The sequence below is a fragment of the Neoarius graeffei genome, chromosome 15, assembly GCF_027579695.1.
Source record: "Neoarius graeffei isolate fNeoGra1 chromosome 15, fNeoGra1.pri, whole genome shotgun sequence".
Classification (NCBI taxonomy): Eukaryota; Metazoa; Chordata; class Actinopteri; order Siluriformes; family Ariidae; genus Neoarius; species Neoarius graeffei.
Window position 1 is genome coordinate 7,720,491 of NC_083583.1, and position 26,022 is coordinate 7,746,512.

The following is a 26,022-nucleotide window of genomic DNA, read 5'->3' on the forward strand; positions in this document are numbered from 1 at the left end:
GAAGCATGCCTGTATGTGATGCAGTGCCGTCTAAGGGCCCGAAGATCAGGGGCACCCAGTATGGTTTTCCGGCCTTGACCCTTACACACAGAGATTCTTCCAGATTCTCTGAATCTTTTGATGATATTATGCACTGTAGATGATATGTTCAAACTCTGCAATTTTACACTGTCGAACTCCTTTCTGATATTGCTCCACTATCTGTCGGTGCAGAATTAGGGGGATTGGTGATCCTCTTCCCATCTTTACTTCTGAGAGCCGCTGCCACTCCAAGATGCTCTTTTTATCCCCAGTCATGTTAATGACCTATTGCCAATTGACCTAATGAGTTGCAATTTGGTCCTCCAGCTGTTCCTTTTTTGTCCCTTTAACTTTTCCAGCCTCTTATTGCCCCTGTCCCAACTTTTTTGAGATGTGTTGCTGTCATGAAATTTCAAATGAGCCAATATTTGGCATGAAATTTCAAAATGTCTCACTTTCGACATTCGATATGTTGTCTATGTTCTATTGTGAATACAATATCAGTTTTTGAGATTTGTAAATTATTGCATTCCGTTTTTATTTACAATTTGTACTTTGTCCCAACTTTTTTGGAATCGGGGTTGTAACTTCTACTGAATTAGATAACAGGTACATTATTTTATTGTCGTTAATGCATATTAAATTTAGCTTTTGTTTCTTTAATTCCTTTTTTTATGAGTTGTATCATACTGTATGTTGCATTCTTTGTTTCTCTCTCATATACCCAGTTCAGCCAATTACGTTAAGCCAGTATCTCACTGGTCAGCGACAGCTTCCGACAAATTGCGAACGTCATTCGCGAGAGAGTTTCAAAAGTGTCTTGAAACATTCGCGGGGCTTCTCAATTTCCTCGCGCGAGTCGCAAATTGTCGCTCCTTCGTCGCTGAAATTTTGAACATGTTCAAAAAATTCGTGCGACAAAATTTCTCTCAAAATAGCCGCAAACGCGTCACGGGTGTCGCAAAGCCGTCACGAACCCTTCTCAAGTCCGTTTCCATGAGACAGGAAGTGCGAGTGTATCTCACTGGGCTGCGACAGCCTGCGACTAGTTGGAGACACAACAATAGCGATAAAGTATGCTAATATCAATTCTGTGTGATTCCAAGTGAAAATTGTCGCTAATTCGCATATTTTATCACAATTGTTGTGTCTCCGACTAGTCGCAGGCTGTCGCAGCCCAGTGAGAGACTACCCTTACTTGCTTCCTGGAGTCTGGAAGCGGATCGCTATTGCACGTTTTCCAATCGCATCCGAGATCACTGAAAGCGAACCTCAGATTTTCAATCTAGATTCAGTTTTCTTCACTGCGTTCACATTTCCATCTGAATCCAGTTTTATTTTTGGTTAATAAGCATCGTCACCAAGCAGCTTTACAGAAACGTGGGTGTAGATTTAGATCCCTAATGACGAAGTCTGAGGTAGGGATGGGCTAAATTACAGATGGGTTAAGTGTCATAACTTGAACGTACACGGTATAAATGTTTGCTCACAAACTAGCAGCAGTGTTGAATTTAGATAAAAGAAAAAAGTTCCATGATTTATGTAATGCCTACAGAAATGAACATTTTCGAATTTTAAAGAGCAAGTATGACATTTTTACATTTGATTCACCTGCTTCCAGCCAGCTTGTAGTTAAAATTACTGGGGAAAAAAAAAACATCACATGACATCTGTGTATTCATGACATCTGAGTAAAGCGTATTGTGACCCAAGTTTTCATGATATATACGAAATCGAATCGTACATGAGCTGATAGCCGACGATGCGTGTAGTGTCAAGTTAGCTATAAACCACGTACTACGAGATTGAGTGGAATAACTGTTTTATGTACAATTCGCACGGGATAAGTATTACCTATGGACGTCTGGTAATTTGCAATTACCCCCGCACCTCTGTGTTATTGTGTAGCGCATTCGGACGGGATAAGCAAAAGTCTGTAATTCACTGAATTTACAGACATTGTGACCGGATTGTGACAATCAATACAGTTGTAGCATGTTGGAAGTGCCAACATATTACTGTAGTACATTAATGGTGCATTAATAAGGTAGGATGAAAACACAGTAGGCATAAGAATAGCACTGTATCCAAATTAAGAGAGGGGAAACGCATATGATAGGGATGCAGTATGTTTGCTCCACGCTCTCAAAATGAGAAGGCGGGGTCACTGCAAATGAAAACAGTCTCGAGTTGACAATGTAAGTGAACAGGCAGTTTATGGCGCTGTTTACACATAGCCGGGTATTTTGCTAAACAAACATTTGTCTTCCCTCCGTTAACCAAAATATCTTCGTATTGCTGTGTCATGGAGGTTAGCGTGGCTCCTTACCATATGCTGCCACACAAGCCATCCAGTTGAAGATTCTTCATGCTTTCTTCTTGGAGTTCTTCTTGGAGCTGTTTCTGCTTATCTGGTTCAAATACGGGATAGGCCTACTACCACTTGCCCCTGAAATGCTGTTTATCAAAATTTCGCCCGTATCCTCCATTATTCACTCCAGAAAAGTACAAGAGACGCACGTTTAATAATTACAAACACAGACATGTGCATTCACACGGGACTTGTATTACCACTGGACGTCTGTGTTTTGCCGAAACACAGTAGGTAATTTGCGGCGGAATTATTACTTGGCAAATTACGGTCATGGCGCATTCGCACGGGACTAAGAACTCAGACATTCTCTGTAATTATTCCGAATTACCAGAGGTCCACAGGTAATACTTATCCCGTGCGAATAGGGCTTTATTCTATCCACATTCACTGGGTTTTGAGAAATGGAGCATTTTTTTAAATTTATTGCAAATTCAATAAATAAAAGTGTGGCAGCGGGGGCATGGCCACTGTGGTATTTTCCCTGTGGGTGGGTGGAGCACAGAGGACGGCAGGACAGAGATCAGGTGAAACAAGGCTTTTATTGCCACACTTTTCAGTCTAACAATCTCGGACGCACAGAGACACACACATATATCAGCGTCTCGTCCAGGGATGAGCTCCTTCTGCTCTCGCTCTCCCTCCTGATATAGGGCGCAGTCACTGGGAAGACACACAAACACAGGTTAATTGCTCTCAGTTGACGTGATTCTGCCACTTACCTTCCCTGACTCCGCCCTCCTGTCACAGACCGGCGCTTGACCACGCCCCCGCTGCCACAAAAAGTTTTATACAAAACGTCTGACAAAATAATTTTCGCTTAGGTGGACTTCTTAAAAATGGCACGAATTGACTTTAGTGTTGTTTTTTGTTTGTTTCTTTTGGTAGAAAGTGCCGTCTTGCGGTCACGCCGAGGTATAGAACAGCTTTAGACATTTATTTAAAGGTCCCATTGCATCGTTTTTTCATTAATTGTGCGGTGGTCTCTAGTATGAATGAATGCCCTGTGAGCCGGTTTTGGTGAAAAACATGCTGTGGTTCTCCTGTTTCAGGCTGTTCTAGTTTGGTGGAGGAGTGGGTGGCGGGAGAACAACAGGATTTCAGCTCTTACTCATTAATATTCATGACATGTAAACGTGTTACCTCTGATTGGCTAACAGCACTGTGACGCTCCCTCCAGTGGGTCAGAACAAGCGGATGTGGGTGTCTTTGTAAAAACTGTTTTGATTGGCTATTATGGTCTCGACATTGATGTTTTGACCAATAACAATGTAGATAACACGAATTTTACATCACATTCAACGAGATTTAAACGAGACTAAAGATGGCGACTTGCAAATAATGTGTAAACATCGTTGGAGTTAATAAAGTTTGAACAGCATGAAGGAACATACCCCAACCCCCCGAAATTAATAAAAAAAATTCTCAACGGATTTGGCATAATATAAAAAGGCCATTTTTTACTCAGAAAAAGCGGGAAACTCTCATCCCTGCCGAGCTTGTGACCGTGTCATGCATGCTAACGTGGAGAATATGAACATGCTATTTTGTAACAAAAACCTTCGAACAAAAAGTTAATGTTTTACTTACAGCTTGTGAGCTGGTGGTCGATCGTCTTGACGGTACAGATCCAGGGATTAAATGCAACCTCGAAGCAAAACCACTACTGAAGGCACCAAAGTTTGAAAAGTCACTGTGGTTGAAATGATCAGAACACAGTACTAACGCTGCATTATACTTCGCTGGTGGTGTTCCAAAGATAAATTCCAACCATTTCTTCTTCAGCTCTTCTGTCTTGGGCAAGAAATGCAACATTGATGTCTTACTGCCACAAATAACGCCGGCACGAACTTGTTGTACTGACGAGATGCGCTCTGCTATCTCTCCTCACGCTTAAATCCGAACTTTCTTCCCGTGGGCGGTCGCAAGCCAAGGTGGGCGAGGCCATGAATACTAATTTTCAAAGTGACGCAAGTTCGTAGGGCTTTTTCAGATTCGCTCGTTTTTCCGACTATTTTCTTTCATAAGCTAATACAGGGAAAGGGGGTAGAATTAAATTTTCGCATGCATATGCAACTCGGAGTGAACTATGGTATTTCAAAAAGAGCCAGTATTAAATGTTTTTGGTGGAACGGCACCTTTAATTCTTCCTTGGACATTTCAGTTCTGTAATTTTCAAACTTCTTTGGGCTTTTGAACCAGTCTAAAAAAAAAAAATTCAACAAATTTTAAATGCTTAAAGATGAAGAATGCAAACGAGCCGGCGAAATGACTGGAGCAATTTGTGAAAAAAACTATAATAATAATTCTTGAAAAATAAAAAAAGTGTGTTTCATTCCGTAGTTTGTTGGGTTTTTTTTGTATTTTTTTGTATCCCCCCCCCCCGAGTAGAGTTTTTATTTCATCCTCAGTTGGTTCAGCAAAACGCGCCGCCATTTTGTTTTCTCTACAGTATACGAGCTGATAGCCTGGTAGTAGAGTAGCCAATCAGAGCATGCGATTGCTCATATCCAGTGAATGTGGATAGATTAGTGCTGTCAAAAATGTCGCGTCATTATCGCGTTAACTTGACTCAATTTTAACGGCGATAATTTTATCGCGAGATTAACGCTCTGTGACATGATGTAGGTTTTTCATAAGCTTTTGAAACTGCCAGGAACTTGGAACAGAGACTTAGCTTAGAAAAACGATAGCAGCTAGACTGTAATGCCACGCCCCGCACAGCCAGAGTCCTCTGCCCTCCCCCCAAAGAACCAGCATGGGCAGGGCGCGCTAGCCCCGCGCCTCGGGACGAAGAGCCACGGTGCTCGGCTTAGGTTTCGTTTTCCCATCGGCGGCTCCAGCCCGACTTTGCAGTGGCTGTGACAAGACGTGTTATGCTCTGCAATAAAAAAAAAAAAACATTGGTACAAAGCAAGCCCATTCACTTTTTTATGCTGATAAGAGAATTACAATGGTTTTTCATGTGACAAAAATGTGCGATTAAATTGCGATTAATCGCGAGTTAACTATGACAGTCGCGACATTAATCGCGATTAAATATTTTAATCGCTTGACAGCACTAATATATATATATATATATATATATATATATATATATATATATATATATATAAAAAATGTGTGTGTGGTGTCCTGTAGGTGGAGAAGCTCAGTGCTGAGCTGTGCTCCATACAGAGAGGAAGTGAAGAGGAAGAGCAGGAGACTCGTAGGAAGTTCAGGGAGCTTCAGGCAGAGCTCTCAGCCACTCGGGCTCGGCTAAGCGACTACCAGGACGGAACACAGGAGGCCCAGAAGAGGGTAGGAGTCATCACTTCATTCCCATCACTTCACTCTTCACATGCTGAAACCAAATATACACTGGATTATTTTTACAATCTTGTCTTTTGGTCATGATGCACACTGTCTGTGGTGAAAGCTGTAGCTCTACACTCATCCTGTACAAATATACAGTCCTGTGCAAAAGTCTTCGGCACATGTAAAGAAATGCTGTCGACCAAAATTGGCTTAAAAAATAGTGAAATGAAATGTTTCAACATTAAAAAAATACTGTAAGCAGTAAGCCATAATAAATCAATATAACAAAGTCAATATTTGGTGTGAGACGATCCTTTGCTTTAAAAAAAAAACAGTCTGAGGTCCTGCGAGTGCAGTTTTATGCGGAAATGAGCTGTAGGTTTTACTGAGCACCTTACAGAACCAGCCACAGTTCTTCTGGACACTTTGATTGTCACACTCGCTTCTTCATTTTACACCAAAACCCAGCAGCCTTCATTATGTTTCCTGTTTTAATCTGAAAAGTGCTCGCTTATGGAATATGCTGCTCAGATATAAACAAACTTTTTTTTTTTTTTTTACATTTGGAACTTTAAAATGTTTTAGTGCTGACTCGATGATGTAGAAGTCATAAAATAGATCTAAATCTATAACAAAGTTTGTATTAAAAAAAAAATAGGGTGATGCTGATGCAGCGTCATGCACATGAGCACACAGGACACAGCTTGTCTTGAAGCACATGTTCTGAAGTTTTCTGTAAGGAGATGCTTGGATAGCATTTGTAAAAGGAGTCTTCGTAGCAGTTGTAAGACTTCCGACTTCTCTGTTGTAAGAACAGAGGAATTTACACTTTGTGACTTTTGAATAACATGACAATCAGTGCCTTTTTTGGTCTTATAAACTCCAAGAAAGAAAAAAAGATGGGCTACTGATGAAAGGACAGTTTATAGCTGCTGTAGCATAAGTGAGCACGTGAACGATCTTGTTTTGTGCCAGTTTAGCACAACATTAAACTGCAAACGGATAAAAAGTATGATGTTTTGTTTAATTAATACAAAAGTTGAACTGTCAAGTCAAATTTTTGGAAGGAATAAAAGACTTCAGTGTGTGTGATATGTACCGGTATGTATATGTGTGTGTTATTTACCAGCTGGGAGGTCCGTATCGTGAAATACCGTGACCGAGGTCTTGAAAGTACTGAGCGAGGCCCTCTGGGCCGAGGTCAGTATTTAAGGCTGATAATAATATATTTTATTTTTTTCTTTACCAAATTCTAACAGAAAATGAGAGCGCCCGAAAGGGAAAACCGAGCCGAGCCACCATTTTGAATCCTCATTCACGGCTGTAATGCAAATGGCTTCCTCCTCGGTATACAAGTGCACTTCCATGGCAGGAAAAAAAAAACTACGTTTTGCCGCCTATGTAGTCCCCTATTTATACAAAATTGAGTCATTCAGGCATTAGCAACAGTTTTTAGCTTTCTCCTGAAATGTTTTCTTTTATTTCTGCTTCCTCAGGGCAGTAAAACTCGCTTTTGCTGTGAAGACTGTCGTTATCGCTATCCATGCTGTAAAATTAATGCTATTCTCCTGAGAAATGCTGGCAAAAATTTATAATATTTTTGCTAATCTTATCAATAAATCTTATTAAAAAAAAAGATAAATGTTGACAAAAAAATGCTACTATGTTTGTTGTGAACGAGCGAGTCGCCAGAGGTCCGTAACCGGGGTCTGTATCGTAGGATACGGACCCGCTCGCCAGCCAATCAGAGCGCAGGACTTGATGGAAATCGGACAGATTTAAAAAAATAAATATATATATTTTCTATCCACATTCACGGCTACTCTACTACTAGGATATCAGCTCATATACCATGAGTAGAGAAAACCAAAATGGTGGAGCGTACTTTTGAACCAACCGAGGACGAAATAAAAACTACTCGAGAACAAAACCCCAAAAAATACAAAAAAAAAAGCAACAAGTTATGGAATAAAAGTATTTAATGGTAAGAACATGTATCTTTTTTTTTTCCCGAGAATTATTATTATCGCATTTTTCACAAATTGCTCCTGTCATTTCGCCGGTTTGTTTACATTCTAAACAGAAATTATTTTGTTGGACATTTTGTATGAAGTTTTTATTTATTGAATTTGCAAAAAATAAAAATATTGCTCTTTCTCAAAATCCAGTGAATGTGGATAGAATAAAGCAGTTATTCCACTCAATCTCCTCGTGCATGGCTTATAGACAACTCGGTGCTACGTGCCTCGTCAGCTACCAGCTCATGTACGACTCGATTTCGTGGAATAACTGTTAATTTTTTTTTTTTTGCGGTCCGGTTTCCATCAAATCCTGCACGCTGTTTGGCTGGCGAGCAGGGTTTGTATCCTATGATAAGGACCCCGGTGGCGACTCGCTCGTTCACAACAACAACAAACATCGTAGCAATTTTTTGTCAACATTTATTTTCGCATTTCTCAGGAGAATAGCATTAATTTTACAGCATGGATAGCGATAACGACAGTGTTCACAGCGAAAGCGAGTTTTACTACCCTGAGGAAGATGAAATAAAAGAAAGCATTTCAGGAGAAAGCTAAAAACCTGTAACTGTTGCTAATGCCGAGCAAAAACATGGCTGAATCCTGAATGACTCAATTTTGTATAAATAGGGGACTACATAGGCGGCAAAATGTAGTTTTTTTTCCTGCCATGGAAGTGCACTTGTATACCGAGGAGGAAGCAATTTGCATTACAGCCGTGAATGAGGATTCAAAATGGCGGCTCGGCTCGGTTTTCCCTTTCGGGCGCTCTCGTTTTCTGTTAGAATTTGGTAAAGAAAAAAATAAATATATTATTTACCAGCTTAAGGTCGGTCCGTATGGTGAAATACCGTGACCTCAGCCTTGAATACTGACCGAGGTCCTCTGTGCCGTATTTCACGATACGGACCGACCTTAAGCTGGTAAATAACATATTATTTTCCAAAAAATATATACAAGTTTGTAGTAATCAGGTTTGATTATTTTCTTATGACGGTTACACGCGCAAGTCTTTATTTCCTTCAAAAAAAATCCATTTAAAAACAAAAAAACATTAAATGGCATGCACATTGTAATCTCACAAATCCTATTTTTGTGTCCAACTTTTTTGTTCCTTTGAAGTGCTTCGATAGCCTTGACTTAAATTGAACGGTATTTACTTTGTACCTGTTTGCACCTAGTACTTATCTTTTATTCCTGATTCGCTTAATTTAGATGCCTTTCTTAAGCAAAGCTCTTGAACTTCATTTCAGTTTTCTCAAGCAGCTGGCCAAAGCAAAGCCCTTCATTTGTACACAGGTAGCAATTTTATTTTCATTAATCCGCACTGCTCAGCGTGGCCCTGGAGCCCGGCTGTAATTTAGCGAGCGCCAGGTGTGTGGCGTGACCTGAGGATCCGAGCCTGAAATAAGTCCTTCGCTCCGAGTCCTCGGCCCAGGCCTCCATTACCACCCTGCGGGAGAGCCGCTCCAACCACACACTCGCGCCGTCTGAATGGCCTTGATTTTCCACAGCCGGCACGGTGTTATTACTCATCAGAAAGTTTGTTAGAGGTGTTTGTGTAAGTGAAGGAAGGATTATTGTTCATCCTGTTTGTCAAGAAACTGTGTACCATAGCAGAATCTCTTTTCTAGTCTGTACATTTATTACTGGAGCACATCTTAGCTACGGTCTCATATTTATTTATACATGTCCCTCATTTTTCTTTATAGTCAAGGTGATGTGTATAAATTCACCTTTGCTGACTTTGTGAGTGTGTGTGTGCGCGCGCTCGCATGCACAGTGCATTAATGATGCATATATCCTCTATCTCCTGTCTGATCTTAATCCCAGCAGTGCTGGCTCAGGAGCAGATTACTGACAAGCGGACATGAGAAGAGTACAGAGCAGGGAGACCTGATGCGAGAGCGGACGTGTGCACACACACGCACTCCATTTCTATTCCCTCATCTACACTTCTCATTATGAGCAAACAGAGCAGCCATTTTCTCTCCTGCTTTATTTGTTCAGAGTCGCCATCTTTGTTCTGGATATTCTCTCACCTCGGAAATGTTTTTGTTTGATGATTCAACATTCACTGTTTGAAATGGTGTGTGTGTGTGTGTGTGTGTGTGTGCAGGCAGATGAACAGATCCAGCAGCTGCAGGAGGAGGTGTCCAGACTGAAGCTGCAGCACCGATGCGTCAATCAGCAAGTACGTGCCGCTCCAAGCTCGCTTCCATCTTTTCTCCTTCCCCTTATTTCACTTCACCTTCTCGAATACTCGAAAGCACTGCAGGTTTAGAGAACTTCAGGGTCCTCTCACGCACAAAACAGAAAATCCACCTGGGCACGTTCGTTCAAATAAAGCAGGCGTGCTGTAAACATGACGAGTCGCGCAATCTCAGGGTAGCACTTCCGAAGCGAATAGGATGTATCGAGTAGAAAAATGACAGTCGTGCTTTTAGGATGTTTTTAATGCACCTTTATAGAGAAAAAAACCCCAACAACAACTATGACTACTGGAGCTAAGGGAACTCGTTGTTGTTGCTGCTGCTGCTTCTTCCCAACAACTTGCAGAGATGGTCTTAGTAGAAGCATGAGGGTTGCATGCATGGTTACGTCCAACATGACGGGAAAGAAAAATGTATTTAAAAAAGGTCCTCGTTATACAATTACACCGAGTACCGTATTTTTCGGAATATAAGTCGCACTTTTTTTCATGGTTCGGCTGGCCATGCGACTTATACTCCGGTGCGACGTATATATGTTTTGTTTTGTTTTTTTCACCGCGAGAGGGCGATGTAGCTTTCTGCCTGTTTTTTTTTTTCTCTGAGCGGTTGTTGTTGTTTTTTTTCACTAGACGGTTGTTTTTACTACCGTACCTGTCTTTGGAGATGATATACCTATAGCCTACTTGGCCTCTGATTTGATGAAATAAAATTCGACAAAAATGAAGAATGACACTCCTCGATGATGACTAGAGCTTTAATAACAAAGATGAAAGAGCCATGGGGCGATAATAAGCCCTACCGGTAAAAATATTCTAAAAGCAAACTGATTAATGCATCAGTAATAGGCTACTAATATTAGTTATAATAATAATATAGGCTATTAGTAATAACGATAGTGATAGTATTAAAGATAGTAGTAGATGTTTAAAATAATCAGACTAGGCTACTTACAGGGCAAAGGGCGCGTTATCACTGCTCAGCTGTTCGTTTATTAAATAAACGATGCAGTCGCGCAGTAACCACGCGCCGCTTATCAGATACAATCACAGATTCTATGGATAGAATAACCCTTCAAAAAAGTGCGACTTGTAGTCCGGTGTGACGTTTATATGTTTTTTTTCGTCTTCATAATGCATTTTTTGGCTGATGTGACGTATAGTCCGGAAAATACGGTACAACGCATTGTTTGCACAAAGGGTTTAAGTGTAATTTCTCCAAAGCTATATAATCAGACATTAATTCGTACTAAAATTGTTAAAATAGTAGCTCCTGCTCTGACCCCAAGTACCTTTGGTTCATCTTGAGAAAGTATCTGGTTAGAAGGGTACTGGACCGATGGCTGATGGAAACGCGCACTTGAGACAGGCAGCACAAATCTGGCTGTTCGTCAGATCTGTTTTGAGGCAAAAGAATCAGAATCTAGCCACATTCGTATGTGGTTTCAAATCTGATTAAAATCGACTGGACTTCCTAATCTGGTTTGGCCTGACTGGTCAAAATAGATTTTTTTTTTTTTAAGAGTTTTTTTCATTCAGTGCACGCTGAAGAACATTCATTTGTTTCGTTCATCTTTAGTCAGCACTTTATCTTGGTCAGGGTTGTGGTGGATCCTGGAAACACGACGCGTGAGGCGGGAATAAACCATGGATGGGATGCTGGTGATATACACTGCAAAAAATGATCTCTTGTTGAGATGAAATATCTTTAATATGGGTGAATTTATCTATTATTTCTTATTAGAAGTTTACTAGAACTCAAGTATAAGATTATTTAGTTTACTTTGAGACGCTTTTACTAATTTCAAGCCTTAAATTTTCTTATTCTATTGGCAGATCATTTTGCTTCTTTCTAGAATCGAATGCTTAAAATGAGCAAAATGATCTGCCAATAGAATAAGAAAATTTAAGGCTTGAAATTAGTAAAAGCGTCTCAAAGTAAGCTAAATCTTATATTTGAGTTCGAGTAAACTTCTAATAAGAAATAATAGATAAATTCACCCATATTAAAGATATTTTCTCTCAACAAGAGAATTTTTTGCAGTGTATATCACCCACACTGGAAAAAATTGAAAACTGAATTTGAGGAGAAAATGACTTGATACTAGTGAACTTCTCTTGCTGCACGGACAGATATTTTTACTTGATAAGAAATCTTGGAAGAAAAGTCGGTTGCAACCCAGAACCTAGGTTTAATAATCTCAGAACTGGTGCCTCGTATTCTTCTAATAGGGAACGCGAGATCGTTTCAACCATTTTCAAGATATTTTCACTTGCTAAGATGTCGTTTTTTGCCGTGCGTCCACCTGCTGTTCCGTTTTATGCAGTTCTCTGATCAGCCGATCCGTTGATGCATCAAATCATGCAGATTCAAATCAAGAGCTTCAATTAATGTTCGTAATGTTCAAACGAATGCGATCTCAGTCAAAGTGTGACTTTCTTTCACTGGGGCATGGGTGTTGGTTTGAGTATTTCAGAAACTGCTGATCTCCTGGGGTTTTCACACACAGCAGTCTCTAGAGTTTATACAGAATGGTGCGAAAAACAAACAAAAAACCCATCAAGTTGCGTGAGTGACAGTTCTGCCGGTGGAAACAATTGCCTTGTTGTTGAGAGGTCAGAGGGAAATGGCCAGACTGGTTTGAGCTTTTTGGCCAGGAAGGATATCGCAACTCTTTACAACCGTGGTGAGCAGAAAAGCATCTCGGCATGCAGCACCACACTGGGGTCCAGTCGTGCAGCCAAGAACAGGAATCTTTGAGTCAAGAACACGTTCCTGTTAAAGTGGCTGGTGAGTGTGGATGTGGATATACACTTGTGTTCAAAATAATAGCAGTCCAACACGACTAACCAGATCAATCACTGTTTTTAGTGGAAATTATATTACTACATGGCAAATAATTTACCAGTAGGTGTAGTAGAGTCATAGAAAACCAACAGACCCAACATTCATGATATGCACGCTCCCAAGTCTGTGTAATCGAATAATTAAGTGAAAGGGGCGTGTTCAAAATAATAGCAGTGTGGAGTTTAATTAGTGAGATCATTCATTCTGTGAAAAAAACAGATGTCAGTCAGGTGGCCCTAATTTAAGGATGAAGCCAGCACATGTTGTACATCCATTTCTCTCTGAAAACCTGAGAAACATGGGTCGTTCCAGACATTGTTCAGAAGAACAGCGTGCTTTGATTAAAACGTTGATTGGAGAGGTAAAACGTATACTGTAAAGAAGTGCAGAAAATGATGGGCTGCTCGGCTAAAATGATCTCCAGTGCTTTAAAATGGACAGCAAAGCCAGAGAGACGTGGAAGAAAACAGAAGACTACCATTCGAATGGATCGAAGAATAGCCAGAATGGCAAAGACTCAGCCAATGATCAGCTCCAGGGTGATCAAAGACGGTCTGAAGTTACAATTAGAAGATGCCTGTGTGAAGCTAATCTATCGGCAAGAAGTCCCCGCAAAGTTCCACTGTTAAAAAAAAGACGTGCTGAAGAGGATACAATTTGCCAAAGAACACATCGACTGGCCTAAAGAGAAATGGAAAAACATTTTGTGGACTGATGAAAGTAAAATTGTTCTTTTTGGGTCCAAGAGCCGCAGACAGTTTTTCAGACGACCCCCAAACACTGAATTCAAGCCACAGTACACTCTGAAGACAGTGAAGCATGGTGGTGCAAGCATCATGATGTGGGAATGTTTCTCTTACTGTGGTGTCGGGCCCATTTATCGCATACCAGGGATCATGGATCAGTTTGCATATATCATAATACTTGAGGAGGTCATGTTGCCTTATGCTGAAGAGGAAATGCCCTTGAAATGGGTGTTTCAACAAGACAACGACCCCAAACACACCAGTAAGCGAGCAGCATCAGGGTTCAAGACCAACAAAATGAAAGTTATGGAGTGGCCAGCCCAATCCCCGGCCCTTAATCCGATAGAAAACTTGTGGGGTGACATCAAAAATGCTGTTTCTGAGGCAAAACCAAGAAATGCAGAGGAATTGTGGAATGTTGTCAAATCATCCTGGGCTGGAATACCTGTTCACAGGTGCCAGAAGTTCTCAGAAACCGTGGTTATACAACTATTAGTTTAGTGATTCACAGGAATACTAAATCCTTAAGATTTTTTCAGTTTATACAGTAAATATTTGGAGTTTGTAATGAAAAATGCAGACACTGCTATTTTTTTGAACAGCCCAATGTTCATTTTTCTTCATTTTCTGTAAAGTAATTAAAATATTGATACATTTTTCTTCATGTTTTGATGTAGAATATAATGTGCATTGTTCCCAGTGCATGGAAATAAAAATTATTATAAGGATTTTGAGCTTTACTCACGTTTTTAAACACACTGCTATTATTTTGAACACAACTGTATTCGTCACAAATTCGCCTACCAGCATGTTTTTTCTGGAAGTGGGAGGAAACTGGCGAAACCCAGAGGAAGCCCACACAGACACGGAGAAGATACGCGAAACGTGGAATGAAATAGGAAAACATGTACGGTAATTGCAGGGCTAGTACAGACGTGTAATGCACCTATTGTGTGTCAAAGCTGTTGTCTTTACGTTTTTAGACATTATGGATGTTGGGTAAAACATGGTCTGTGACGGGGCTGTTCAAAAAAAAACTTTACCTCTTGCGTTACTATGACAACCAGCGTGGTCTTGTAAGCAACCCAGTCTGAATAGACTCGATTTTGGTGACTTTATCTGCGGTATAAAAGTCAGGTTTAAATAAAATGACTTTTTCAGCTTTACCCTGCTGTCTGAACACAGCCTTTGGGGTTCTTTGCCCGGCATCTATCTGCCTCGGTGTGTGTGGGTGTTTTTTTTTTTATTCCAAGTCCACACGTCCACTGGTGCTCTCAGAAATGGCCAGCTAGTGGGGCCTTTATGGGGGTTAATGAAGAGTCCAGCTCCATGTGAGAGTAATTGGGTCTGATAGCCTCAGTAATAGGGGTGCAGTGGGTACCTCAATCTCCCACCCCCCACTCCTACGCTTTCATAGTCGAACCTGCTCCTCTACGCATCCCCCTACTACCACCACCCCATCGGTGGAGTGTTAGGGTCCAGCGCGTGGCGAATGATTGCCAATAAAACGTTTGATTGAGAGGAGAGCGGCGCGTGAGCCATAAACAGGCTGGATTCTGCCCTTTAATTTCGCCACCACCAGAGAATTGCTTTTGCCTTGCTGCACAGCGAGCGAGCCACACTCGCACACGCACACCGGCAGTTAGCCGTACACCCTAGGAGCGGGGATTTAATTTAGTGTGCACGTGCGTGTGTGTGTGTGTGTGTGTTTACTAGTCCCGAGGACAAAGACGAAGGGCTTTTCATTGTGAATTCTCACTATTCTCGGAGCTGCCTCAGTGCTGATAAGGAGAGAGGAAAAAACAATCATTTCATACTGCAGAGTAAATTGGCTGTGCTGCAACTAAGATGGCTACAGCAGCAACAAGAATGAATCAGGATCCTAATTTAACCTTTCTCGCATGCTTTTTTTTTTTTTTTCCTCCCCACTCCTCCGATATGACATCTGAAGTCTATCAGGAAGCTCACGCGAGTGCCGCTGATTAAAACCATGCTATGTTTGCGGCCTGAATGCTACACGTGGATATATTTCGAATGCAAGCTCATTTAGGCTACATTGTGAATCGTGCTACTTGTGTGTCACCTGTGCAAGGAAAACCATCGGCGTGTATGCATGTTTGCCTTGGTGCACGTGTGTGTGTGTGTGTGTGTGTGTGAGAGAGAGAGAGTGAGTGTGTGTCGGCTGCGGCATGAGCATTGCAGGCTCTGATGAAAGGTTAGAGCCAGAGCATACATCAGACACACAACATTGCGGTAATAAAAGGCCGGCCGTGGAGCCGCTCCACTCTTCTGGGAACGGCACGCATTTTTTACTGCCTTTCTGACAGCAAGATAAAGTGCTCGTCCAATTAGAAAAATATTTGGAGACGTACCTTCCAACAAGACTCCTTTTTTTTTTTTAGTTTCGAACCCTTTATTATTTTTAATTATGATGATTTTTATTGTTGTACCATATTTTAGCCATGCCGCTAAACGATCAGAGCAAACATATTTTAGGTTTTTCTTTTAGGTGTTGCCGTTTCTTTATGTAAGTACTGTCCTGATTAATTCCTCCTTCATTCGTCCAGCCTTCAAAAATAGACGCAGGCTTTATTTTCCTCTGTCGTGTCCCCCCCCCTACCCCCACCCCCACTTTTCTACTTTTTCTGAGATTGCATTAAAATTAAATTCTCTCTTGTTGTGAAAAGAGGCGCGCGTTAAAAATAATTGGATGTGGGAGAGAACAAAGGGCCGCCTCCCCTTCCTGCGGCTGCAGAGCCCGTTAAGGCGTTGATGCCGAGCGCACCGCATTGTTCTGCTGTCTGCAGCCATCCCCCCCTCCCTGGCCAGACACTCAGCGCCGGAGAAGTCACTTTTAATGTCTGATAATCAAGGTGAATTTTCAAAAAGCTGCCATTTTCAAATGACGGTGTATACATTATGTGGGGAGACGGCAAGCTTTTCGGGGAGAGGAGGGGCCCCGCTGGTCATGCACAGTGAAAGAGAGACACCTAATGGCCACTGGTGAGGTGACAACCTCGGTTTGGGTTCTGAAGAGATGGAAAGAGGGAGGGAATAATGGCGAGAGAGCAGCTTCTTGGCACTGTCATGATGTGCGTCTTGCGTTTCAGCGTATGATTTTTGCTTTTGATGTGACAAGGTGTGTGCGCGCGCTGTAAGAGTAATTCTGGAGGGTCCCCCCCCCACCCCACCCCACCCCACCCCACCCCAAATAGTAGCACTTTTTTATTTTTATCCTCCGAAGACCTTCCTGAATATGCGAAAGTGGGCAGGAAACGAGACGTGAATAATCCCGACGCACATAACCTGCGATGAAACGGGGTTCTGCGTCTCTGCCCCGCCACAGCGTACATAGGTTTGCGCGCAGACCGATTTCTCTTTACCATCCTCCTGCAACATATACTGTACATGTTGCTTTTTATTTACCCGTTCTCCTCCACCTCTCGCCTTTTCTCCCCGCCGCTGCCGCAAGAAGCGCAACCTGTTATTTGGAGCGTGCGGCAGAATGTGGTAGTAAGGGTGTGTTTATTTTCTGCAGAGGAGAAGAGAGAAACAAATAGCAGGAAAAGGACCAGATTGTGTCAGAATGCGCCTTAATTGTGTATTTATTTTTTGAATGCATATATTATACGCAAAAAAAAAAAAAAAAAGACAGTGTTTAGTTTGACCTTGAACCAACTTTAGTTATGGATGAAAGTCATCCAGTGAACAGGATCGGAGATGTAAAGCTGGCTTAGACATTTATTATTATTATTATTATTATTATTATTATACATAATAAAAAAAAGTGAAGTTTTGTTGGTTTTAAATACATTTTCGCCAGTTTTCAGAACTGTACTGATGTGTTAGCTTGTGATATTAGCTTAGCTTGCATATATGATCCTACTGAGAGAGAGAGAGAGAGAGAGAGACACACACACACACACACACACACACACACACACACACGCGCTTGGATTTTATGTCCTTAGCATCTTCCGGAGCCACAGAGTTAAAAAGGAAGGACAGAGAAAAGAGACCTGTGATAGGTTTTCTTTTTGTTCTTCTCTTCTCATTTGTTTATCAGAAAAAAATGCGATAGAAAGAGTCTTTGGTTTGGCGTGCATGGGTTGTTTGTTTGTTTGTTTGTTTTTAGATCATTGATTATCTATGCCACAGGGTTTCTTTTAAAGCACCTCAAATTCAGGTCTTCAGAGGACACACTTAATGCACCAGCGGAGAAGCAGCCGACCTCGTCCTTTCTTTTTCTTGAGACGTGTCACGCTTTCTGAGACGGATGCTCACCTGTGTGAGAGAGAGAGAGAGAGAAAGCATCTCCTTTGATACAAGCTCTCACACACTCCGGGAACGTAGAGCTCTTTTAATCGGTCGACGTCCAAAGTTGTCAGAGGTTTTTTGTTTGTTTGCTTGTACCACACGCTTTCACTCAAGCGGAAGCCGCACTTGGCTTTTAATTGACTGTTTTGTGCACCAGATCGGGAATAGAAATCACAGCTCACTTTGTGGCGACTGAGTAGATTTTCTCCGGCGCACGTTCATACGCGGATTCTAGACCTTATGTTGGACGCTGAAAAATCTTTTTTTTTTGAGGTTACTGTGTAATACTGTCCATTTATATTTACGTATTACCTATTTGCATATCAGGAACTAATATTTTTAGCTGCTGAACATAGTGAGTGTATATCGTGAATCAGAGGCTGCGAGTTAGATTTTAAAACTAATCCTTGAATGCAGACGAGTTTCAAAGCTGTAGTATTCACCCAAAACTCGGTACACGTCACATAGTGAAGGCAACGAAAAAGCGGGCGGGTCCACAAGTCCAAGGGGCGGCGCCGGATCGATCGGATCCAACCACAACCTCAAGCCGCGCGGTACATTAAACGCACACCAGCATAACTCGCTGAGCGTTTTCTTGTAGCTCGACTCCACTCAGGTACAGTAGGAGGGGCTGGATCAGGGCCTGTGAAATTTTTGTTCTGCAGACACGGGAACTTGCCAAAGCCCGCCCAGGCACAAAACATCCCTCAGGACCTGCATTGTACTTTCTTGCTGTTTTCTCTTAAAGCATTTTTTTCTTTTTCCAGCTTGGAGTACACACACACACACAGTACAGGTAGTCTTTCTGTAGTAAATGTAGTTTTAAACCCCAATTTATTGAGTTGCTACTTCCTGTTACTTCCTGTCCTTAAGCCAGAGCAGCTGGACACACGGGCTTTGGACTTGGAGAACTGAAAAGTTGTTGTTCTACAGAAAGGAAGTCTGTGAAACATTTTAAGATCACCAAGCCATGGGCGCATGCACGTGTGTGTGTGTGGCCCCCTCTTGTCTAGCGCCTGTCCCCTACAGAGACCCGTATCTGTACGTGTGGCCGTCGGGACAGCAACACACTCTCTCTCTCACACACACACACACACACACACACACCCTGCCTGGCCTTTTCTGTGCTCTCACTGGAGAATAACACCAAACCTAACCACTCTGCACCGTTTACAAGCTTTCATATCCAAACTCTGCTTTGTCTTTAAGCCTAGGTCACAACCGGACGTACGATTTTTTTTTTGGCTGTGCGATTTTTGGCGTTTCCCAAATCGCTGCGTTTTTTTTTTTTTTTTGTTCGTGGAGAAAGACGCACGTTGGCCGTAAGTTTGTCTTGCAACCTGAAAAAAACGTAAGCGCCCGTAGAGTTTGTTTGACATGACAGAGAACCTCTGCAGCCGGTCTACGGCTAGAAAATCAGCACGTCACGCGTGCCTTCCGTGCGTTTCTTGCGTTTTTTGCACGTAGACCGGCCGTAGGAGCACGTACGGCCGGTTATGACCGAGGCATTACATAACTGTTTTTCCCCCTTATTGTCTGCCACACTTTTTTTTTTTTTTTTTTTTGTTATGTTTTCAGGAACCATGTTAAGGTTCTGTCAGAGCCAGGAACATCTCCTCTAGTTTAGCTGTAGCGTTTGATTTTTGTCCACTTGCTACAGCGATAGATATAAGCGCTACCAGGGAAAAAAATGTTTTTCTTTCTTTTTTTTTTTTCCCCTGCTTCCTCAGCTCAAGCAGCGGTCAGTGAGATGAGACGTGAAGGACTTACATTTGCATCTAGTAGCGTTTACTTTTGCTTCATGCTGACTTAATCGTTGACCTGTGAATTCACAAGCATCTTGAAACCGAAAGGCTGGGACTGTGGAGTCTTTCGTCTGCAAAAAATGCTCATTATTAAGCAGGATTCAATTTTTACTTCAGTGTTTTCTTATTGTTGCTTGACACACATCTGTTTTTTTTTTTTTAAAGGTTATCTCATCCATCAAATTGCGCTGGAGTTTTTGTAGTAACATTTTTTCTCTCTCTCTCTCTCTCTCTCTAAAAATCTACTTATCAGTGTTTGCAGTTCTGGTTTGCATCATTTTGCCAAAATCATGACTGATAACAGAAGGAGCGTAGGCGTGGTATCGGATACGAGAAGCACCACACACACCCTACACGCACAATTCAGCTGACAGCCATTCTGTGAAACCTGTTTGACCAATTACGTACTCATGGTTTCTCCGAAGAACAAACAGGATTCGTTCCTGGTCAGATTCTGAGTCCACAGATTTTGGACTGGACTAGGAACTAAAACAGTTTCCAGAACTAAGGACGGAGAACTACCGGCCTTGGTTCTTCTATGGTTTCTGCGTTGCTTGAAAAAGTTTCCGGCTTCCTGAAGACATTCCTGCAGTGGAAATATTCTTGGGGCCACAGTGTTGGACATTTAGACTTTTTTAAAAGATCTGATTTATATCTATTGAATGTGCGGCTGCTCTTTAATATGTTACACAGACGCTGTGGGTCTCACTAGGGCACGGTGCCTACGAGGAGGTCGTGTACAGCCACAAGGATGGCACACACCGTGACCAGGCCAAACGCCCACAACATCCAGCTCTTGTTCAGTCATGTGTTTATTAAACACATTCTACATCCATCTCATTTATGGAAAATAGTAAAATGTCTCTCTTGTGCTCTACTTCAGTGTTTGTTTGTTTTTTGCCGCACCTCATTTTCTCTCAGCTCTCCATCCATCCATCCATCCATCCATCCCTCCCTCCCTCCCTCCCTCCCTCCCTCCCTCCCTCCTGTTTGTACCCTTAAAATATTCCGCACATCCTGCAGCAGTTCCACATGACAGACATTCTCCTAATATAATCACAGCGTCTGAATTCTAATTTATACCGTCAGGAGAAAATAAATAGTCTGCGCTTAATTACGGGGAGCCGGCTCCCGCCTTCGGCCGGCGTGATTTATGAAGCGCATGCCGGCGCTCTCCTGCTGCATTTTTCTTAATTTATTTTTAATCTGTCTTTCAATTAATTCTGATGGAAACGTCTTAATGGTGGCAGAGAGGTGCGTTAACGAGAGCAGGCCGAGAGCAGCACGACTCTTTCACTGAAACTTCTTACACTCTCAGATCAGGAATCAGAATCACAAACTTTAATAAAGAAGTGAACGGAGCACAGACGGGGGACTTGAGACTCGGAACACGACTCGGACCTCTCAGATTGTGTAGAGGTGGTGGAAAAAAAAAGAAACTTCGTCCACAAATGCTCACGTGAACAGATAACGACTTTGTTCCAACACAGCGGCGATGTACAGTGGTGCTTGAAAGTTTGTGAACCCTTTAGGATTTTCTATATTTATGCATAAATATGACCTAAAACATCATCAGATTTTCACACAAGTCCTAAAAGTAGATCAAGAGAACCCAATTAAACAAATGAGACAAAAATATTATACTTGGTCATTTATTTATTGAGGAAAATGATCCAATATTACATATTTGTGAGTGGCAAAAGTATGTGAACCTTTGCTTTCAGTATCTGGTGTGAGCCCCTTGTGCAGCAATAACTGCAACTAAACGTTTGCGGTAACTGTTGATCAGTCCTGCACACCGGCTTGGAGGAATTTTAGCCCGTTCCTCCGTACAGAACAGTTTCAACTCTGGGATGTCGGTGGGTTTCCTCACATGAACTGCTCACTTCAGGTCCTTCCACAACATTTCCATTGGATTAAGGTCAGGACTTTGACTTGGCCATTCCAAAACATTAACTTTATTCTTCTTTAACCATTCTTTGGTAGAACGACTTGTGTGCTTAGGGTCGTTGTCTTGCTGCATGACCCACCTTCTCTTGAGATTCAGTTCATGGACAGATGTCCTGACGTTTTCCTTTAGAATTCGCTGGTATAATTCAGAATTTATTGCTCCATCAATGATGGCAAGCTGTCCTGGTCCAGACGCAGCAAAACAGGCCCAAACCATGATACTACCACCACCATGTTTCACACATGGGATAAGGTTCTTATGCTGGAATGCACTCTTTTCCTTTCTCCAAACATAACACTTCTCATTTAAACCAAAAAGTTCTATTTTGGTCTCATCCATCCACAAAACATTTTTCCAATAACCTTCTGGCTTGTCCACGTGATCTTTAGCAAACTGCAGACAAGCAGCAATGTTCTTTTTGGAGAGCAGTGGCTTTCTCCTTGCAACCCTGCCATGCGCACCATTGTTGTTCAGTGTTCTCCTGATGGTGGACTCGTGAACATTAACATTAGCCAATGTGAGAGGGGCCTTCAGTTGCTTAGAAGTTACCCTGGGGTCCTTTGTGACCTCGCCGACTCTTACATGCCTTGCTCTTGGAGTGATCTTTGTTGGTCGACGACTCCTGGGGAAGGTAACAATGGTCTTGAATTTCCTCCATTTGTACACAATCTGTCTAACTGTGGATTGGTGGAGTCCAAACTCTTTAGAGATGGTTTTGTAACCTTTTCCAGCCTGATGGGCATCAACAACGCTTTTTCTGAGGTCCTCAGAAATCTCCTTTGTTCGTGCCATGATGCACTTCCACAAACATGTGTTGTGAAGATCAGACTTTGATAGATCCCTGTTCTTTAAATAAAACAGGGTGCCCACTCTCACCTGATTGTCATCCCATTGATTGAAAACACCTGACTCTAATTTCACCTTCAAATTAACTGCTAATCCTAGAGGTTCAGATACTTTTGCCACTCGCAGATATGTAATATTGGATCATTTTCCTCAATAAATAAATGACCAAGTATAATATTTTTGTCTCATTTGTTTAACTGGGTACACTTTATCTACTTTTAGGACTTGTGTGAAAATCTGATGATGTTTTAGGTCATATTTATGCAGAAATATAGAAAATTCTAAAGGGTTCACAAACTTTCAAGCACCACTGTATGTTATTTCCCATGGATACAAGGACAAATCAAATGAGGCGGCTTTTACACTCACCGGCCACTTTAATAGGAACTTGTTCTTGATTCTTACGGTAGATCCCTGTTCTTGGCTGCAGGAGTGGAACCCAATGTGTTGTTCTGCTGTTGCTGATGCTTTTCTGCTCACCACGGTTGTAAAGAGTGATTTATACGAGTTCCTATATCCTTCCTGGCAAAAAAGCTCAAACTAATCTGGCCATTTTCCTCCAAGCTCTCTGATCAACAAGGCGTTTGTTTCCACCCACAGAACTGTCGCTCACTCAGTGTTTTTTTGTTTTTCGCACCATTCTGGTTGGAGACTGTTGTGTGTGAAACCCCAGGAGATCAGCAGTTTCTGAAACACTCAAACCAGCACCCGTGCCACAGTGAAAGAAAGTCACACTTTGAGATCGCAGTTTTTCCCATTCTGATGTGTGAACGTTAACTGAAGCTCTTGATTTGTGTCTGCGTGATTTGATGCATCTCGTGCTGCTGTCAATGGATCGGATGATCAGAGAACAGCAGGTGGATGTACCGGTAGGGGTGTTCCGAATAAAGTGGCTGGTGATTGTAGATAAACTTCAAGTTCAGCAGAGGTAATACCTTCACATACAGCGATGACTTTCATCTTTCTCCATCTGTCGCAGTTTTGGAACATGGGTGTCGCCCAAGTATCCTCAGTTTTCTGCTGTTGCGGACGTGTGTTTATCAAACATGGTATCTTAGTGAAACACGTGTTCTTGTTCACTTTGGTAGTTCCTCAGTGTGGGTTTGTTTGTTTGTTTGTTTTCTCCCAGCGCACTTAGTGTCGTATTCGTGGATTTTCTAGCTTTGCGTTCATCTAAGACTACGTTCAGACTGCACCCTGAAACGACCCATATCCGATTTTTTTGCCCATATGCGGCCTGTATCCGATTTGTTATTGACAATCTGAACGACACAGATCCGATTTTTTTCACATGCGACCCAGGCCGCTTGGATATGTGGTCCTAATTCCGATGCGTATCCGTTATTTTCACATGCGACTGCAGTCTGACCGGACAGGTCGCATTCATGCGACCTACACGTCATCAACAAGACACAAACGTCACTATTCTGCATTGGCTAATCCCGCCTCTTTGGTGGAAAACAACAACATTTTCAGAATTTAAATAGACTTTTATAGAATTGATCAAGCTAATGGTGGATTTGGTAGGGACCTGGATGTTGATCTGTTAGCCTGATTAAATAAAACAGTTTCTATAACTAATGTATAACTTAAACCATCCTGTATTACAAGATTATAAGATTGTTCTGGAAATTTCCAGTAATTTGACACCTTCGGTCTCATTAGTCTGCTGCCCACATTAATCAGATTGTTGTGTGAGTTCCGCCGCCGCCACAAAAACCACATCGCCAGGTCTCGCCTCATCTCCATGCTTTACTTGCAAACTTGAAGAGTGCGCTTTTTTTCATTTACGTATTACGTAGCTGTGCTTATTACGTGTCAATTTGCGCATGCGGGACACTTTTGGGTCGTTTTCCGTTCATATTGGAGATCGCATACAAGTCTCATATAATTGGTAATGTGAACGGCCTAACAAAAAAATCGGATTTCACAACAAATCGGATATGGGTCGTTTCAGGTCGCAGTCTGAACGTAGTGTATTTGTACTTAACACTGATGCGTTCTCTATTAGCTGAGCCTTCCTGCTCTTCTTCCATGGTCAGACTCTGTGACTATAATCTGCAGTTACTTATCGTTTCAACAGCTATTCATTTTTCTCTCTCTGCTTTCATTTTCCTCTTTAAGGAAACCGAGCCCACTTTCAGTACCAAAGCACAGCCGACTTCACACCAGCAGCCAGAGGAAGATTTAAAATCCTTCTTCCTTTTTTTTTGGGTCCCCTCAGCCTGCTCGTTTCTTTCACACACAGATCATTGCACACCAAGGCCTCCGTTTTCATTTCCCTACTCACATACGCAGCAGTTTTTAACTAGGCAGGCCAGAGCTGGATCGCAGCGCTGCCGATCGATAGCCGTGGTCGGCTCAGAGCACCACACGCTGCCTTAATGGGCCCTGCAGGTCCCACCATAAAACACCTCCATGGACCTTAGCGATGGAGCATCCATAAATCGCTTCTCTCTCTCTCTCTCACACACACAGGCAGAGAAAACCCCAGACTGATTTTGTGCTAGAGCTAGGCTGTGATGTAGAGCAGGGGTTCTCAACATTTTCTGCTTTGAGGCCCACCTATTCATACTTGTAACGAGTCGGGGCCCATTAAAAAAAAAAAAAGATCCCCAATTATTTTTGGTTCATCTATTCTATTAGAATCTAACAATCTATTGAAAAGTGTACTAATGAGATGCAACATCACTCTCGGTTACAGACAGGAGCCCAGGAATTAAATAAGTGCAATAAAAACAAACTGTTTTAATTGTACATATTGCATTTAAAACTGTACGGATGTGCCAGAAGCCAAACCCATGCACGCAGGGCATTCAGTCAAAAGGGATTAATGATCCAAAAGAGGAGTCTGGTCCATTAACACAAGAAGGTATTGCCATGTTTGTGTACAGCAACCAAGCAAGTTATTAAAACCAAGAAGTGGATATCGAAACCACTCGGTGGGATTAGATCCTTACACGCTAACAAAGAAGGATTTTTCCTCCAAGTTGGAAAATTATCCATCCGTTGAGTTCCCGACATCTCAAACTACCCGGTGCTGCAGACATCGTTCTACACAGACACACAGATGGAAACCTTGGAAGAGCATCGAGGCGAGCAACTTTTTATACGTGGCTGGGTTAAAGATCTGGAGATCAGGACGCAAGATAGACGGCAGTAGACAGATCTAAGCGCAGTTTATTAGCAGGCGTGATATTTAAGTCAAGTTTATTTTTATAGCGATTTTAACAGTGGACATTGTCGCAAAGCAGCTTTACAAAGAATTAAAGACTTTAAACGTGAACTAACCCCAATGAGCAAGGCTGTGGTGACGGCGGCGAGGAAAAACTCCCTCAGATGACATGAAGAAACCTCGAGAGGAACCAGACTCAAAAGGGAACCCATCCTCATTTGGGTGATGATAGACAACGTGATTATAAATAACTCGCTTCTGTAACTGTCCTATAGAGTCACAAAGTATAACTGTGTAACCAGGAAATTCATTGTAGTTTTAACACGAAGTCTGCTTCGTTGAAGTTCATTGATGGAGACTTGAGTGCAAAACTGTTCATGACAACTGCAGTCCTCAAGTTAGCAAGTCAACTGTAACA

The 26,022-nt window shown here is 42.0% G+C and overlaps 1 protein-coding gene across 1 annotated transcript in view; it reads left to right on the top strand.

Annotated features, from left to right (window-relative positions):
* LOC132899782 (polyamine-modulated factor 1-binding protein 1) overlaps positions 1–26,022 on the top strand; it is a 298,473-nt gene that overhangs the window by 94,602 nt on the left and 177,849 nt on the right. The window contains 2 exon segments of the mRNA XM_060941901.1: positions 5,534–5,692; positions 9,827–9,901. Coding sequence (XP_060797884.1) covers positions 5,534–5,692; positions 9,827–9,901 — 234 coding nt within the window.